The 18684-nt window shown below is 36.5% G+C and overlaps 1 protein-coding gene across 2 annotated transcripts in view; it reads left to right on the top strand.

Annotated features, from left to right (window-relative positions):
• Nucleotides 1–4268, top strand: part of TRPC4 (transient receptor potential cation channel subfamily C member 4) — a 165324-nt gene extending 161056 nt beyond the window's left edge. For both annotated transcript variants that reach the window (XM_082752547.1, XM_082752548.1), the window contains one exon: nucleotides 1712–4268. In XM_082752547.1, the coding sequence (XP_082608673.1) occupies nucleotides 1712–2428 (717 nt within the window). In that variant the 3' untranslated portion in view covers nucleotides 2429–4268. The remainder of the gene's footprint in view (nucleotides 1–1711) is intronic.
• The last annotated feature ends 14416 nt before the right edge of the window (nucleotides 4269–18684 follow it).

Raw genomic sequence — 18684 nt, 5'->3', positions numbered from 1 at the left:
GGCAAGGAGTTTTCACCTAATACAGGTCTTTAAGAAATAGAGGATGCACTGGCAGAAAGTAGTCTGCAATGATTAGCTCTTGACTTACCTGACAGCTGCCCAACATTTAAAAGAAACGCACAAAGTCCTACCTGCAGTTCCTGCACGCTACTCATAGGGAAGCAAGCACATATGTCCCCCATAAGATCCTCACAGAGAAGCTGTAGAAGTACAGGTTCTATGAGCAAAGAGCAAGGTGGATAAAAAAATGGGTGAACTGCTAGACCCAGAAGGAAGTTGTCAATGTACAAAGTCTGATTGGAGGCCAGTAATGAGTGGAGTTCCTCAGGGGTCAATACTGGTTCTAGTCCTGTCTAATAGTTTCATTAAAAATCTAGACAATGGGGTAGAATACACCCTCAAGAAATTAAGATGATATGAAACTGGGGGGAATGGCTGATAACCAAAGGATCATGCTGCCATTAATAGGGACCTTGACAGACTTGACAGAAACCCCATGAAGTTCAACAAGGAGAAGTACAGAGTCCTGCACATGTGGAGGAATGACCCCAGTCACCAGCTGGGAGCTACCCAGATAGAAAGGAGCTCTGCTGAAAAGGAGCTGGGGGTCCTGGTGGATACCAAGTTGAATATGAGTCGGCAACATGCCCTTTCCACTAAGAAAGCCATTGGTCTCCTGGGCTGCCTTATGAGAAGTATTGCCAGCATGTACAGAGAGGTGATTCTTCCCCTTTGCTCAGCACTGTTGAGGCTGCACTTGGAGTGCTGGGTCCAATTCTGGGCCCCCCAGTAAAAGGGAGACCTGGATATACTGGAGAGAGTCCAACGGAGGTCCACCCAGATTCTCATGGGACTGGAGCACCTCTCTGAAGAGGAGAGGCTGAGAAAGCTGGGACCTTCAGCCTGGAGAAGAGGAGGCTAGGAGGGATCTCATCAAGGCTAGGAGGGATCTCATCAATGTCTATAAATCCCTGAAGGAAAGGTGCAAAGAGGTTGGAGCCAGGCTCTTTCCAGTGGTGACCAGTGCGAGGACAAGAGGGAATAGGCACAAAATGGCACACAGGAGGCTCCCTCTGAACATCAAGAAGCTCTTCTGTGCTGTGCAGGTGGATAAGCACCGGCCCAGGTTTCTTAGACAAGTTGTGGAATCTCCCTCCTTGGGGATTTTCAAAAGCCACCTGGACGTGGATCTGGGCAACCTGTTATGGGTGTCCCTGCTTGAGCAGGGTGGTTGATCCAGATGATTTCCGGAGGTCCCTTCCAACCTAAACCATTCAGTGATTCTTTATGCCTCTTTGTGTGTGTCTGTATATTGGGGATAGTGTTAACATCTGGTTATAAGGCCGTTATGATGATGGGACAACACTGTCCTGCAGGTGTTTAAGTTATCCTTGCTCCTTCCTCCACCACTGTTGATGATTTCCGTGCTAGGCCAAAGTACATTTCCTTTGAAGATTCCCCTGATAACATTGATTATCACTATTTTGCCTCACCTGGAAGATCCATTAGACAGAGTATGCAAAGCACCTCAAAGATCTCAGGTATTGTCCAGATGATGAGGCTTCTTATTTATCCCTACCATAACTAACTTCTTTATCCCTACCATAACTGACTTCTTTTTTCTTTTTTTTTTTTTTTTTTTTTAATTACAAGATGAAAAGTTAAATTAGTGTTCATCCTTTGATGTTTCATCTTTCTTCCTCATTTTTAGGAGTTAAAACAAGATATTTCCAGCTTTCGTTTTGAAGTCCTGGGTCTACTAAAAGGAAGCAAGCTTTCTAATTTGCATACTCCAAAAATGAACAAAGATGCAGCATCTCTGTCAGAAACTGAAGAAAAGAGTGAGAGTGAGGGAAACAAGAAAGGAAAGAAAAAGGCCTTTAGCCTTTTTGACATAACTACAATGATTCACCCAAGATCAGCCACTATTGCCTCTGAAGCACATAACGTAAGCAATGGCTCAGCAATGATGGTATCAGAGTCTTCTAAAGAGAAACAAAAACGTGTGAATTTTGTAACAGACATAAAAAATTTTGGGTTATTTCACAGACGGTCAAAAACAAACTCTGTGGAGCAAAGTACAAATAAAATATACACCGTTTCTGAAGAAGTTTCCCGTCAACAAGCAGAAGAACAATGTGAGAAAGCTGATGAACTGGAAGAGGGAGAGCTGACCATGAACTGTGAAGTAAACACCCAAAGTCCTGATGAAAAGTGCATGTTAGCTGAGTCACAAAATAACAGCGACACTTCAGATTCGCAGGATGAGGGAAGTATTTGTGCTTTAGAAACAGAGAAAACGGAGTTACACAACTCTGAACCAGCCACACCACAGGATCAGCAGGACAAGGAGTTGGACATTAGCATTGACTGTGATGGGAAACAGGAAACAATTGATCAGGGTGACTATGTGATAACAAGGTTGTGATGCTTACAGGAAGAAGCATTTACAAATATATATATTTTGCATAGTGCTTTTGGGGGGCAATGTTTTAAGAACATATTAGCAAATGCAGAATTACACTTTATAGTACTCAACTGTGGCACATGATCTTGTAACATAGTAGTCAAGAGAAAGATAATAAAGGGACCTTCTGTTTTGTAGCCTGCTTTAGCTTTCACAATTTGTTTTACATTTTTTAATAAATGGAAGCATCTTGTATTCTTGTACTGTTGCAATAACCCACAGAAACTTTTTAGCTATCTTTTTCAATTACAACAAATGCAATTTCTCTCATATGATAGTTGACTCCTATGATAAATATTTTTCTATGCAAATAAAAAGTAGCTTAAGAGACTTGTAAGCCTTTATTTAACTTTGTAGGTTCTTAAAAGATTCTGGACAACATCATTATCATAAGTGGTTCCTGTCAACGTAATTCATGTCAAGCTATTAGAATCATTTATTTAAATTGCTAGAAAGTTGATTTGCTTCAAAATCTATGAAGAAACAGAATATAAAGTATATTCTTTTATTTATTGAAGGAATATGAATACCTGTAAATTATGAATGATCAGTCTATTTGATTATTCAATTACATCTTCTCCCACCCAGGAAGAGGACTATTACCTTCCTGATACCAATGTTAGGAATGCATTTTGCAGGATCTGAAGACTGTAAAAATGTTTCTTATGGTAAAAGAAATATTTGTGGCTTGCTAAAATTTGATGACGGATTACTCCTCAGGAATCCGTAATCACAACAGCTACTGCTTCTTCAACCATTTATTTTTCCAAATGTGGACAACCTATGCACTTTAATGTTTAACTGCTTATTAGCTTTTGCCTTCACAATACACTTGTATTTGCGAAGAGAAAGATACTTCAGGAATAAACAAGCATACAAGGATCCCCTGAGTACTTGGGAGGACATGACAATTTGCTGAGAAGTTTTTAAAGGCAAAACTTAGGAGAGTTTCTTCGACAACTTCAGAGTTTGGGAGAAACTGATTGGAGGTTTTATAAAAAAATATTTAGACATTTAAATGTATAAAGATAACATAATAGTATTTTTCTTAACGGAGTGACTTATTGTCTTAGTCAAAAACAGTATTTTTAAAATTAAACAGTCTGTTGCTTTTTAATCAGTGACTGGTGTCATACATTATTAAAAATAATAAGTTTACAACTGACCTAAGAAAGACCACCCTTGAGCTCCCAGCACCATCCTTCTTCTCCCATGGAAACATGAATATACCACTTCAGTGTGGTCATTTCATTCTGAACTTCCCTAGCCCTGCTATAATAGATTTCGAAGTTCATTTTACCCTGTATTAAGGGATGTGCAGATGCATAGAGTACACTTACATAACATAGCCCTATAAATATAAAACAAGAAGAAAATGAGGACAAAACAGATGGAATCCATGACATTAACTCTCACCATGTAGGACATGACCTAAAGCCTTTAGGTGCATTCTGTACCTAAACTATGCTTGTACTTTACTGAGTTTTGAAAATTCAGACTAACCTCCTCTCATTGCTATACATTTGGGTGTGTTTTCCTGCTCTGCTTTACACGTGTACTACTCTCTCTGAGTTCATATATTGAGAGCTTCCTTCCTGTACGTGTACCTGTGCCATGGGACCTAGGAGTGAATTAGTTGAACAAAAATGGACAAGTAATTGGGAAATAGTTTGTATGGCTTTGCAACACTGTGTTCACATCACATTTGATTACTAAGTTATGGTTGATTTCCACCTTGGCCTCTTGAATGCTCTGTGAAACTCTTCTCCTCATCTCTCCCCTTATCCACCTTTAGATTGTGAGCTCCTTGGGGCAGGGCCTGAAGCTTTTCTGTTTGGAAAGCACTTGAATTATTACAAGCATAACAAGAAATAAATAATAATAATAATAATAATAATGGTGGAATAACTTCATATCATTTTTACCAGGTCAACTCTTTTAGAGAGTTCTCTTTTCTTCTGTAACATCTGTGCTAAGAATGACATAAAGTCAATGTGTCCCATGTAGCTTTCGTCACAATCTTCTCTATATCCCAGTTAACAGTCTTTTACCATCACTGATTTCATATAACATTTAAATCATATTTTATTAAGGCCTGTACAACCATTTGGGATGCTAAAATTTGCTACTCCAGAGATGCAGCTACCCAAAGATACTGGATTAATTTCCCATGAGCTTTTAGAAACTTTTTTTTCCTTTCTACTTCTCCCTTTGGCATCTTGCCATTCTGCCCATTTGAATTGGGATGATTAACTCATCTGGTTGCCTGATGTTTTGCAGTCTAACATAACACAGAGAAAAGTATCCATGCCAAGCACTGATGTTTTATAGACATATAGAACAGGGCACAGATGAGTGAAACCATAGCATAGGTGTCATTGTAAATGATTTCCTCTTCCATCACAACAAATGAAAAATGCATTAGTACCATAATGACTCTACAGGTTCTTTGTTAATGACAAATGATGGTGACTACAACTGTTAAAAAATTGTAAAAGAGAAGGATCTCAGTACAGGAGATTTCTCCCTATGGGAATGTAGAGTGCAGCTTGAGTGCAATGGCACAAACTGGCATCTGCAATTTTACTGTAATCATGGCAGAATTGGAACTTATGAGTCTGTGAAATGTGGCTACATTTTCTGTCCATGAGCATTGCTTGCCCCAAGTAGACAGGAACTGTGAAGAGTTCCACCTTCTCATCCCACGATGACTTTCCTAATCTGAAGTTTTCTGTGAATAAGTAGTGTCTACTTTCAGGACAACGTGTATCTTCATCATAACTGTAATTGTTGAGAGGTATAAAAGGCAATGAAATTTGGGTGTATGGGCACCAAAAAGTTCTTAAAAGGAATGCTTGAAACAAGAATGTCTTCCTTCAGAGAATCCTTGAACCAATTTTCAGGATAATTTCTGCATAGTTACCTCACATACATATATTGTAGACAAAAGACATGAAGAAACAATTATATGTTCATCTCAAATTCTACTATATATATGTATTCCAGGCCATAACACCCCTTTTCCTCTCTAGATTTCAATAAGCAATTAGATTCTGGTATGGAAATGTAGGGAAAATAGTGAGGGAGGTAACAAGAAAGAGAAAATAGGTGAGCCATATGCTTAAAGAGGGTGGTGAGGCAATGCATTTTTGCTTCCAGTTCAAAATATTTGTTTCTATCTGGTATCAAGACTTTTTATGGGAATGTAGAGACATAAATTGGAGAAGATTATAATCCATTTTCATTTTAAAGTCTCTTAAAAGAATCCAACACCTTTGCTGAGTAGGGCAACCTCATAAAAGAGTATTAGTAATGGCAATGGTAATAATTATTACTAGTAATATTAAATGTAATAATAGCAATCTTGTACATTTACCTGGGAAACAGAATTCCTCAGTTTTGACCCTTATTCAGAAGACTTTGTGTCTTCCACATCAAACTATGGGTTGATAATACCAGTAAGCTGTCCTTGGGGCAGGGACTGGAACCTGGAGTTTCTTCCTCCCACAGAAGTACTTTTAACCTCTAGGCTAAAAATCTTACCTCTCCATGTTTCAGCTCTTTGACTAGCTTTAGTTTTGAACCCTACAGCCACTGTAGCAAGAGCAGATTAGAGATCCTCTGAGACAGTCCATAGTTAAGTAGTTGGGTGTGCTCCAAAATAAATCACCAGAGTTAAGGGTGAGTCTGAACCCTCCAGATATGAAAAGGATTTGAACACATTGAACAACATCAAATCAAGTTCAGTAACCACTGATCTAATACTTGAGAGTTACCTTCTTGTATGAGTTTAAAAGAATGCAGCAGAGAAGGCTTTTCTTTATATTAAACAACAAGTTTCAGTCTTTCACCTTCATGAACATAGGACCGTAGCAAACCAGTCCTACAATATACTTCAGTTTTTTTACAAGTCGCCCCATCACATAATTGTCATCCTAAATCAATCAAATCCTCTGTTGTTGTTAAATATAGTTCTGAAATGTTTATACTCATGAAATATTTCAGCTGTTTTTATTCATACATTTTAGGTGGTCAGTAACTTTTAACATTATAGCTCTTCTCCATCTAATATTTGTTCTGATAGCATTCTTTTCCTTTCATCTTTGTTTTTCTTTGGGTTTAAAGAAATTATGCTGTTTACATTTCAGCAAACACTTTCTGCTCTCTTTAGTTGACCATCATAGTTACTGTTGAGTGCTGTGCAGCATTGGGTGTCATAGTGTTCACAGTGGCTTTTCAGCCTGGCCTTTAGCCATTTGTAATCTATTATTCTTTTATTGTGGAAAGCAATTGGTACAGAAGCCAATGCATCTTATTTCAAATTGAGAGATACTTTTCCCACTTTGTACTTTCTAAAGGGAGTTTAGAAAGCTGTCTATTACTAGAAATTTAACTTTCCAACAGCTGATGTTAGATACCAGTTCCATAAGGTGCTTCTTCAGTTTATTTTCTCTCACCAATTCTTCTCTTCTAGCTTGCTGATAACAGACTCTCATTAAGGCAATATATGCACTACTGTATTTTAAGAGTATAAGAGCAGTGCTTGCATCAGGAACAGAAGGAGTGTTCAAGATGTAAAATTGGAGCTTCCAACAAGACTAAGCCACAAAAGACATTGCTATTACTTATGTTCTCTAGTCTGGAAATTAGTAATAGAACCTCACTCAAGCAGAACTCATTAGAAATTATTCAATCACATGAAATCAATAATTAATTCAAAAGAGCTTGCACACTTTTCACTCAGTGGAACTGAAAAAGCAAAGATAACACTCTATATTTGTTACATATGATCAACTTAAAAAAAAAACAAAAACTTTATTATATAATGATTTTCTAGAAATCCATGTGTTTCAATTTAGTAGCTTGGTGAAAGGAGAAAAAAAAAATAGAAGAAAAGAAAACAACAAGAAAGGAAAAATAATAATAAAAAAAAGAACAAACAAACAAACAAACAGATTTCTCAGACTTCAGAGATTTATAGTTTTTCTTAGTATAATTAATACCCTCACAACATCTGAAATCATTGAACTAACCTTTCATAAATTGAATGGGCAGCATAAACTGCTCTTTAAATGTAGCAAAGTAAGAATCATAACTGCAGAATAACTCATTCTGGTAAATGACTAATGGTTTTAGTACACAATATGTAATTTACAAGGTGGGAGATGCATACATCAACCTTTGATGAGTGTCACGTATGCCTTAAAATAAATATGGTAAGTATTCATATACATATAGAGAAAGCGTACAAAGTTCTGTGCAAGTGCTTATTTCTGCAATAATTTTCATCATTTTTCTTTCTTTCATCTTCCCTTTTTGATGATTTGTTTACACGGAGGATGTGTTGTTTCCCCAGTAAAGATACCTTTTACATTTTTCCAGTATATGCTTTGCAAATGTAGACACTAAGACCCTTTAGTGCAATATTTTATGTCGCATCATCTGGTGTATAACATAGGTCCTTGTGTCCATACCATAACATGAAAGTTTATTATGAAATACTAGAAATAATTTTTTTTGGATGAATTACATTTAATACTGAGAGATACTACAAACATGAATACTTACATCCAGACACCAAAGCATGGAAATAATCTTTCTCCATGACTAATTCAATTGAATACAGTTCTAACTCAAGAAGTAAGCAGCAAAAATAAACTTTAAAAAGACACATATAAAAAAAAGAAAAAAAAGAAAAAAAAAAAAAAAACATAAACTTGGTATAGTTTTTTAGTATCCTCAGTTCCCTTCACTTTAATTAAGTAATATTAAGGGGTTTGTTTTTTAAGTATTTATCTTTAAAATTATAGTTTCTTTTTAGTTTTGCTTTGCAAAAGATGCAGAATTTGTATTTAATAGTTAATGAAAGTTTCATTAGCTGAAAGATTCTAAATCATGAGATGTTAAGGGAGATCTCATCTGAGAACTGGTTCCACTGATTTGGTTTTTACAGAACTGTAACCTCCCTGAGTTATAAAATTCACTGACCATTTTCCAAATAAAGTCACAGTCCTTGAATTACATTGATCTGAACTGAAATCAGATTCACATAGAGGAAGCATTAAGATTTCAGACATAGAGAAATATGCTGTGCTCATTTTGAGAGTCTGCACAAAGAATTTGTTTTCAGGAGGGTCACCCATTGAGTATCATCATTTAACCTAGTGTCAGAAGAACAGTACAAAAAATAGACACAAGCAATATATGCTGAATAAAAGAGGGGATCATCCATGTTTTAATATTGAAGCAACAGACAGTCTAAAACATGCCCACCCAGAACCTCAGTCCAAACATCCAGACTTTTGGAAAATCACACTCAAACCTAAATCTGGCCCAAATTTCCCCAGAGAAAAGAATACGGCTACTGCTTTGCTTGTTTGTTTGTTTTCTATTTCTGCTGAACACAAATAAACTCTGAAATCTGACATATTCCCACACACTCACACCCAGAGTCTGATGAAGAGAGAACCAGATGTATGATACCGAGCCAAGAGTTATGCAGCATGGTCAAGTAAGTAAGTGATGAAAGACTGAGTGAAAGCAATCATAAGCTTGAAACTGGCTGCAAGTATTATAAAACATGAAAGTTTTTATAAAGAACTATGTCACAATTTGCTTGGGGAAATATTTTTTCGTATAAATTTATTAAAATCCGCTGTAGTTTAACCCAGCAGGCAGCTAAGCACTACACAGCTATTTGCTCTCTACTTACCAGTGGGATGGGGGAAAGAATCAGCGAAAGGCAAAATTTGTGGGTTGAGATAAAGACATTTTAACAGGACTGAAAAAGAAGAGTAAACACTAACAACGACGACAATAATAAAGAATATACAAAATAAATGATGCACAATGCCACTGCTCATCACCCACTGACCAGCCAGACCCCAAGCAGCAGCAGCCCCCCCAGCCAACAACCCCAGTTTTATTGTTTAGCACAATGCCATAAGGTGTGGGATATCCCTTTGGCCAGTCTGGGTCAGCTGTACTGGTTTTGTCACCACCATTGTGCACTCCTAGCCTCCTGGCTGGCAGGGCAGTATGAGAAGCTGGTAAGACCCTGAGTTAGTGTAAGCACAGCTCAGCAAGGAAAACATTAGTATGTTGTCAACATTAATTTTCTCCTAAATCCAAAATATGGCATCATACCAGCCTCTGTGAAGAAAATTAACCCTATCTTAGCTGAAACCAAGACAAATCAATTGAAGAATTCTCATTAGTCAGCTTCTGAAATCTCACATGGTATTTCACAGAATCACAGAATTGTAGGGTTGGTAGGGACCTCAAGAGATCATCAGGTCCAACCCCTCTGCCAAAGCAGGTTCCCTAGAGCAGGTTGCTCAGGTAGGTGTCCAGACGGGCCTTAAATATCTCCAGAGAAGGAGACTCCACAACTTCCCTGGGCAGCCTGCTCCGTCACCCTTACCGTGAAGTTCTTTCACATGTTGGTGCGGAACTTCCTGTGCTGCATCTTGTGGCCATTACCCCTTGTCCTGTCTCCACAAACCACTGAAAAGAGGTTGGCCAAATCCCTCTGTCTCCCACACTTAAGATATCTGTAAACATTAATAAGATCTCGTCTCAGTCTTCCTTTCTCCAGGCTGAACAGGCCCAAGTCTCTCAGTTTTTCCTCATAGGGAAGATGCTCCAGGCCCCGTATCACCTTTGTGGCCCTCCACTGGACTCTTTCCAGGAGCTAAATCCATGATTTGCTTGCTGATCTTCTCTAACACTGTCACCAGCATCAAGGAAAGTATAACACCAACAACTTAAGTTATCTTATGACTCTGCCAAAGTGATTCTTCAAACTAGTAGCAACATTTCAGGTTTCATGTTGGCTGAATTCCCTCTCTGAATTAAATTTCTTTCTCAGTTTGAAAAACAGAGAGGGAATACAACTCAAAGAAATAATTTATTTAGTTCACATCTTATTACTTCAGACTAGAGTAACTATCCTATTCAAAAAGGTAATGGGTCATGCTAGAGACAGGTACATTTCCAAGGAAGATGGAATAGCTCCTTTCTGTATATCCGTGTAAGAGAACAGATGTGCTGGGAACTTCAAATGTAAATTACAGTAACATTAAAATGTATTATTGCTTCATCTACAAGCCAAAACTGCTGCCTGTGGGAAGTATTTATACCTTCATTTGATGCAAGGCTAAGCTGCACAGTTTGAATAGTAGGGTTATACAGCAGTTCCCATGCAATGAGACTGGAAATACATCATAATGAACAGAATTTTTGAAGAAAATACACCATGCTAAGTCATGTCCTCAGCACCTGCTTTGGAAATCACACAAAATCATTCAATCAATCAATTCAATCTTTAAAATTAATTCTATCAGTAAATGGCATAGATGAACAGTACACCTACCTCTGCGTTCATTTGGTTCTTTATTTTCCAGGCTCTCTCTGGTATTCCAAATTCTCTTTTCTTACATTTCCGTCTTTATTTATTGATGACTTTTCCCCACTTCTAAATCTAGTCCTTCAGTTTCTCTTCTTCTTCCACCGTTCTTTTTCCTGTCATCTTATCTCCTAGTCATTTTTCATAATTTCTTTCCCTCCTCTGTCCTCCATGTTCACGCATTCATGTCATTCACAATTTCTGAACTATCCTATTCTCTAATTAATCATGTCATGTGATCAAAAGAGTTGTTTTTTTTTTGTTTGTTTGTTTGTTTTTTTGTTGTTGTTTTTTAGTTATTTCCTCTCACTAATCCTGGGTTAGAACACAAATTTTCTTTTAATCTCTATGTTTTTGATAATGCAATTGCAGGTGGTGGGAAGATACTTCACTTGCCATGCCCACAGGTTCCTATGAATAAGTTCAAGGTAAAAGGATTCTCTGCCACTTCAAATGGTGCAAAGAATCCTTTTTTCCTCCTTAAATCTAACATTAACTTGTGTTTTCATACTATTGCGGCCTTTTTTCATCTGACATAATGCATTAAACAGACACTACAAATATTGAATAGCACTCTAAAAGCTTAAGTTGAGAGTGAAGAACACTGCATCACCGGAAACTGCAGTTGTAATTTACTTCCAGTACAGTTTTAAGCCTTTCAGTCTGAGACACCTACTCACACAACAAGACCGTCTGCTTTTTTAATGATGACAAGCACTGAGGATTTAGTATTATACTTCATCATTTTAATTTCCAGCTTGGGGCCTATTTTGTGTTTTACACCTTCCTATCTGAAGTTCATACTGGTGCTTTCTGATAAAACTATTTCAGTTAATGGTAGGAGGAACTGAATATGAAAATGACTAAAGTATTCCCATCGCTTGCAGAAGGATTTTCTAAATGATATTTTTTTATTTTCTAACCTTTTAAAATGCAAATGATTAATAATAATAATAACAACAACAACAAAAATAATAAAAAATATAAATTAAACACATTTTTTTTTTAGTTTCATACTTTCATTTGTTGGCTCTGGAACAAAGTTTTCACTTTTCACCTCTTTCCCAGAAATGCTCTATCCTTCCACTCCCTGAGAATAGGGGATTTACATGGGAACAGAAATATCTTGTATTTCAGTAGTTTATTTTCTGCTCTTAATGTTTTGTTTGCTAATCATGACCTTGTGATCTTTGTATTTTTCTGGCATATGAACTGGGCTTGTTTAGGATGTGCTTTTGATTTGAGATCAAGGCAGTGAACAAGCATATACTTTTAATATCCAAGCATGCTGCCTAGTAGTTAGACCATCTCTTCTCATAGAGGTTCTTGAAACTTACTTGAAATATTACTGAGAAGTTAATGTTTGTTTTACTGCAGTGAGGAGTGGTGGAGGAAACTGGGGTTGTTTAGTCTGGAGAAGAGGAGGCTCAGGGGAGACATTATTTCTCTCTACAGCTACCTGAAAGGAAGGCGTGGGGAGTTGGGGGGCAGCCTCTTCTCACAAATAACTAGTGATAGCAATAGAAGGAATGGCATCAAGTTGCACCATGGGAGGTTTAGGTTGGAAATTGGAGACATTTCTCTCAGAAAGAGCAGTCAGGCATTGGAATGGGTTGCCCAGGGAAGTGGTGGCGTCACCATCCCTGGGGCTGTTCAAGGAAAGGTTGGACGTGGTGCTTAGGGACATGGTTTAGTGGGTGACATTGGTAGGGGGGGATGGTTGGACCAGATGATCTTGGAAGTCTTTTCCAACCTTAATGATTCTATGGTTCTATTAACTAAATATAATATTGAAAATTAAATAATTCAGTGCTATACCTTGAACCAGACTTAGGTAGTGTTATTAAAAAAACATGTAGATATTTAGCTGCCTCATTGTTTAGCACCTAAGCTTACTTTACAACATATGAGAGTTAGAAATAAAACCTCTGAATATCAAGCCACCTCAGTTACTCCAGGCAAAATGGAAGATACAAAGGAGAAGGAGGTGTTTCTGTCTGGTTTAGATTCCTAGGTAAGAAAAGGACTGATCTTCCAAAATATTGACAGACACCCAGTTCAGAAGAATAGGTTCCAATTTTTGCTTTCTCTGAGTTAAACATCTACAAAGAGATAGTCTGTACTTCAAGACTTTTAGACCGTAGCAAGCTTCCCAATCTCAGATGAAATATCTACTGTAAAGGAATATGATGTTACTAACTCCAGCTAAGTACCCTCAACAGTCTCTCCATTTATTAAAAAACAAAACAAAACAAACAAACAAACAAAAAACACGTTAAAATAAAACACATCTAACAGGAGAATATAAGAAAGTTGCTTATTCAAAATACTCCAGTGGATTTGGCTCTTGTCTCAGATACAACACACTGTCTCTAATGGGGCTTTATCACACTATCATCAGCAGCAAGTAGCTAGGTCTCCCCTGAGACTACCGGAGTTCTCTCAACATTAACCTATTCTTGGATGAAAGACAAGCATAATCCAGACTTAGCTGGGAAAATCCATGGCTTGCCAAGAGTTCATTACTCTCTGGCATGGTTGACTTGAAGCTGCACCTTAGCCCAAGCTGTGGAGGGTTCTTTACTTGCAAAGAACTGAGTTGCTGGTTTGTCTTTGTCAGCTGAACCTCTGCTATGAGCTGGAGCCCACAAGCATTTCTGAAAGCCTCACAGTTCCACTCACTAAATCCCTGGGAACAGAAATGTATCAGATGCTAAGCATTTATTTGAATCTCAGAGGAAAAAAAAAAAAAAAAAAAAAAAAAAAAAAAAGGCTAAGAGGTAGCTTTAAATCATTTCTCCCTTGTCCTTGCTTCTGCCTTGAACAAGTTCACGGGATTTATGTTTTATATGCTGTGAGAGAGAAAGAGATGGAAACATGGTATTTGCAGCAATGTACTATTGGTTTGACCTTGCCTTTGAAAAAATTAATATACGAAGAGAATTCGGTGACTAGCTATTGCTGCCTTCATTTTAAAATTCTCTGCTATTTTTTGATGGATTGTTCTTGATGCTTATCAAGAACAATTTATTACCTATTTTTATCAATTCAGTGGTTGAATTTTCAGACTTTTGTAGAGAAAGTACAGACCCCAGGTAACTTGAGGCTTTTTAGCCTCAAGGAACTTTTCAGAACATCTGAAATTATTGAATGTGTTCACAAAGTTTAAAATCAGATAGGATAAAAAAATATTATAAGATAAAATAAATGTTTTAATCACACTTACAGTAATTAATTTAAAAATAAATAAATAAATAATGCATTGGAGTAGCTTTATAGGTCTAATACCAACACACCTGGAAGTCTAAGACCTATTTTCAAAACAGTTTTAGGACATAAACAGAAAAATAAGTTTGACTTTCTATTTTTAGAACAACTTAAGCTGAAAACCATGTATTCTCTTTATTAAAAAAATATGTATATATAACTTGTATATATTCTGTTCTTGCTGACTTGTATTTATTTCAGATAACTTTGTTATTTCAGGGAGGCTTTGACAAAAAGGTTTATTTTCTGCTTTTGAAAGGATTTTAATTTTACCAAGAGTAAACTATCCTTAATCCACAAACACCAGTGTGTTTAGCTTCGAACATACAAGTACTCCCACTGAAATTGAAACTGTATGGAACTGTGCATTGAATGCACAAATGCAGCTTCTCTCTGAAGATGACTGGCCCTCTAACTTCTGTATTGCTAACTTGTAAACTACTCAATGAAGAAACAGAAGACACTCTGCACTTTAATTCAGGGTACCATCAACAACTCAGTTTTTCAGTTAAAACTAGTTTTTTATGTCAAAAGAACGACATGAGATAGCCCCATGCAATGAAACAGAAAAACTGATATCTAAGAAGTACCTCTCTCTGTGCAACTCAGAGGGAAGATTTCCCCTCAGAAATTGTCCAGGGTTTTGCTAGAAAGCTGCAGACTTCTTCTGTGATGCTTGGAGGCTATCATAGTTTGTGCTAAATAGTTTGTTCTGATGTTTCTCAGAAGTTTTTACTTTAGCACAGACTGCTCCCCAAGCTTCTGAGGAAAGACAGGAATGTAAAATTCAAATTCTCCTTACAGAAATGACCCCAGAAATTCCTGAGTACTATTCTATACGTGCTTTCTGACTACCAGGAAGATTTATTTCTGCCTTTATAGTGAAATCCTGCAAAATGTACTAGGTTTCACATCCCTAGGTCTCACATACAGGAGTCGAGAATGACGGTGATCAGGACTCATTTTTGTTTGTTACACTGCTCCTTTTTCAGGGTCTACTTATAACTATTATAACAAAACTATAGCTACAAACTGTAGCTATTATAACAAAACAACATCTGTCCACAGATCTTGCTGGGAATCCAGCTTTAGATCAAGCTGTGCATTGAAAGTAATATCAACAGTATGAATTCCCTGTATAGCTCTATGTTGCCAACACATGGATGTACTATTTCAGCTTTTAGGAACTGTTTTTGTTTTGTTTTGTTTTGTTTTTTATCCATTTCCTTCTTCTCTGTTTATAGTTTCCTTTCAGCTTGTAAGTGAATTATCTTGGGCTCTGGTATTGGGACAATATTAAGAATGACTCTGGATCTGAGCTCAGCCTCTTCTTCTGAATGATATCTGGTTCTCATTGTGAGTAAAGACATGAATACAAACATGTACCTAGCAAATACAGGGCATACTGTAGATAGATCCTACTTTCAAAATGGGTAACACTGGAAATAGGGACACTGCAAATCTATTTATAGTTTTTTTTTGTTGTTTGTTTGTTTGTTTGTTTTATTAAGTTTCAATTTACCAAAGAAGAAGAAGACATTATTACAATAATGGTTCCACAACATTCATTACATAGCATAGGTGTGGAAAAAAGTCTTTCACTTTACAATTGCAAAAACAGATTGAAGGAATTTTTATAGAGATCTATTAAATTATCAGCTCACCTGTATGACTGTAGTAAGTATTAAAAAATTAATCTATATTGCTTCTTAGTGATGCATTTAAAATGTTATTTTCTGTTCTTCAGGTACCATCTGAATTGATACAATTATTAGAGACAATTATGCCCTAGAAAGCCAGAGCAGGAGAGATCCTAATTTAAATATATATACTCTGAAGGTACTAGATTGAGAACAAAGACACATGTAGATGATTCCCCAAGACTTTTTTTAAAAACATGACATTGACTGAAGGAAGTGAACTTTTACCAGTTTACATGCAGCTTTTTACATGGGTGTATTAATTTACCTTGTAATTACAATTCATAACACAGTGGTATTAATATTTCCATTGTTGCTCAGGCCATACATTTCCTGTTACGTTATTTAAATTATTTAAACCCTTCCAGGTTACTAAATCTGCTGAACATACTTGGTCTGTACTCTGTATAAGCAGTTTCTTCTGTGTACTCAATATCCAAGACTGACCTCTTTGGTCTTGACTGGCTCTGATGAGTCACTGAAGTCTCACAGCAGCTGATCCTTGTTAAGCTTTCACATACCTAAGGCAGAGGAATTAGAGTATTTCAAGCAGCTTCTAAAGTTTGTTCACATCTATAAAGTATTTTTAGTGTGTTTGTTTTTAATATTTTACTGGAAAAAAAAAAATTAAATATGTGGGATTTGTTCTTGCTTTTTAAAAAACTGTTCACAAGAATCTGATACTTACTTATGGGGAGGTGTCTAATGAAGCTTAAGATTAATTCCTGGAGATATTCCAGGAATATTGCAGCTCCAAACAAACCGCTGTAGCTAATGAGACTTTGAGCAGGGGGTTGGAGTAGGCAATCTCCAGAGAAGCCTTTCAGTCTCATTCATTTCTAGCCCCATTCTTTTAAATCACAAGAACTTGAAATGCAAACAGGACAAGAGAGTTACCATATGAATATTTGCTCTCCATTGACAAGTTCATTACTGAATTTTTAGATTCATAATGCAATGACATCCTATAAGCTTCCAATAGAGGAAACTTGGGAAAAAATGATTGTAGACAGCCTAGAAGTTAAGTTTTTGTTCCCTCATTTGTCCACCTACCACAAGAACAGTATCGAGTCTGGTGGTGCAGGCTACTTCATAGTAAATGACACAATGGGTTAAAACCTGTACTGTATCATTGAACAGTCCTTTGCTTTTTTAATACACAAATGCCTCTAATCAGGGTTACTCAAACACAGTTGTTCAGGCTGAATAAAGACCAACAAAAAGACATTTGCAATACTGCTTTTTTTTTCCAATGAAAATCCCGTGTGGAATCAAGTAGAGGGCTAAATGATATACTCTGTGGAATTAGGTGTACAGATTTTTTTCACAGAAGAAAAGAAACAGCTGGCTGCAAACTATTTATTAGACTGTATTTTATTCTTAATTTCTGCTTCACTTTACTCAACTGTTTTCCTCAACTTAAAATTATGTTTATATTCTCCAAGGTATTTCTGTTTTTTAACAATATCAATGAAAAAGGAGGAAGTCTAATATCAGAACCTGACTTGATATCACAATCTTTGCCTTCTAGATCACTCCCCAAACGTCTTCCAACATCTTTTGAGATGTCTAATTCAAAACTTCTGCACAGGCTGAAACAATTCCATCCATGAGGGGGGTCTATGTCCAGTATAATAGACTCTCCCTCCCTGAGACCAAGTCATCCATACAGAAGATGGGGTGACAGCAAAGAAGCTGATTTCTCTGGCTTGTGGAATCCTCTTTAAAGTGATGCATTTTTTCTTATAAGTAGTGTGGGCATAGAAAGAGTTTTGTGCATCTGTGGAGTTTAAGATACATACAAATGTTTTAAACTTTATGCTATTTATGTTGCAGCAGACTATATATTTTCCAGATAATCCATAATTATTGCCATGGACAATGATATAGTAGCATATTGTTAAGACAACTATTATTTGCTTTATAAATGACTCATTTAAAACTCTTGCTATTCATTATGTCAGAAGATACTTACATAATTACTAGAGGACACGTGCCATAGTTAACTATCACTGTTGTTTAAGTCATTACTCTTGTTCCAGTATCTGCAGTCCCTAGAGAAATGTTTTCTTCACCAAACAGTACCCTGATAAGGCTAAAATGTATAAAACAAATTAAGTAAAATTCTCTGTTCTGGAACATAACCTTCTGTAATAGAGTAGGTGCCTTTGAAATTCCCTTTTCATGTTTATATGCAGTCACTTATTTTAAATATGAACCAACTACAAATTACCTATAAAGTTGAAGAGCAAAATGAGCTAGTTTATGTAAAACAAAAACAAACAAAACAAACATCAAGAATCTATTTGTTCATTATGGTTTGAATATTTTATATCACTGCACTGTCCCCACCAACTATTTACACAGTGTCAATACCACAAGCTGGGGTTTAGATCCCCCTCAGGGAGACAGGTGGAAAAGCTCTTACATTCTTAAGTCATTTAACTTATGTAGCCCTAAGTCTACATTACGTTCTGTGCAAGTGTATTTAAGTGTTCTATGTTATACGAACATAAATAATAAACCTTGTATGTAATATACTCATTTTTAAATGATATGATCATGCTTTTTATTCAAAACAATTCCTGCAATATTTAGTGCTTAATAGCCATGTATTTCAAATAGTTGTTAGAAGTTATTCAAATTCCAGTCCTGAATTAAGCCTTCATCAGAAAGGAAACTTCCATCTTCAAAGACGTTATTCCAAGATGGAGGATTCACACTATGTATACTGTGATCATATAACAGTAGTTCAACCAGACAAATACCTTTTAGAAAAAAAATAGCCATGCAATTCCTCATGTGTACGAGTTTAGTCAACAGTGCATCAAATGCATCTACAG

Source organism: Aythya marila, assembly GCF_965140915.1.
Source record: "Aythya marila genome assembly, chromosome: 1".
In the NCBI taxonomy this organism is placed as follows: Eukaryota; Metazoa; Chordata; class Aves; order Anseriformes; family Anatidae; genus Aythya; species Aythya marila.
This window is presented reverse-complemented; position numbering and strand designations above follow the sequence as displayed.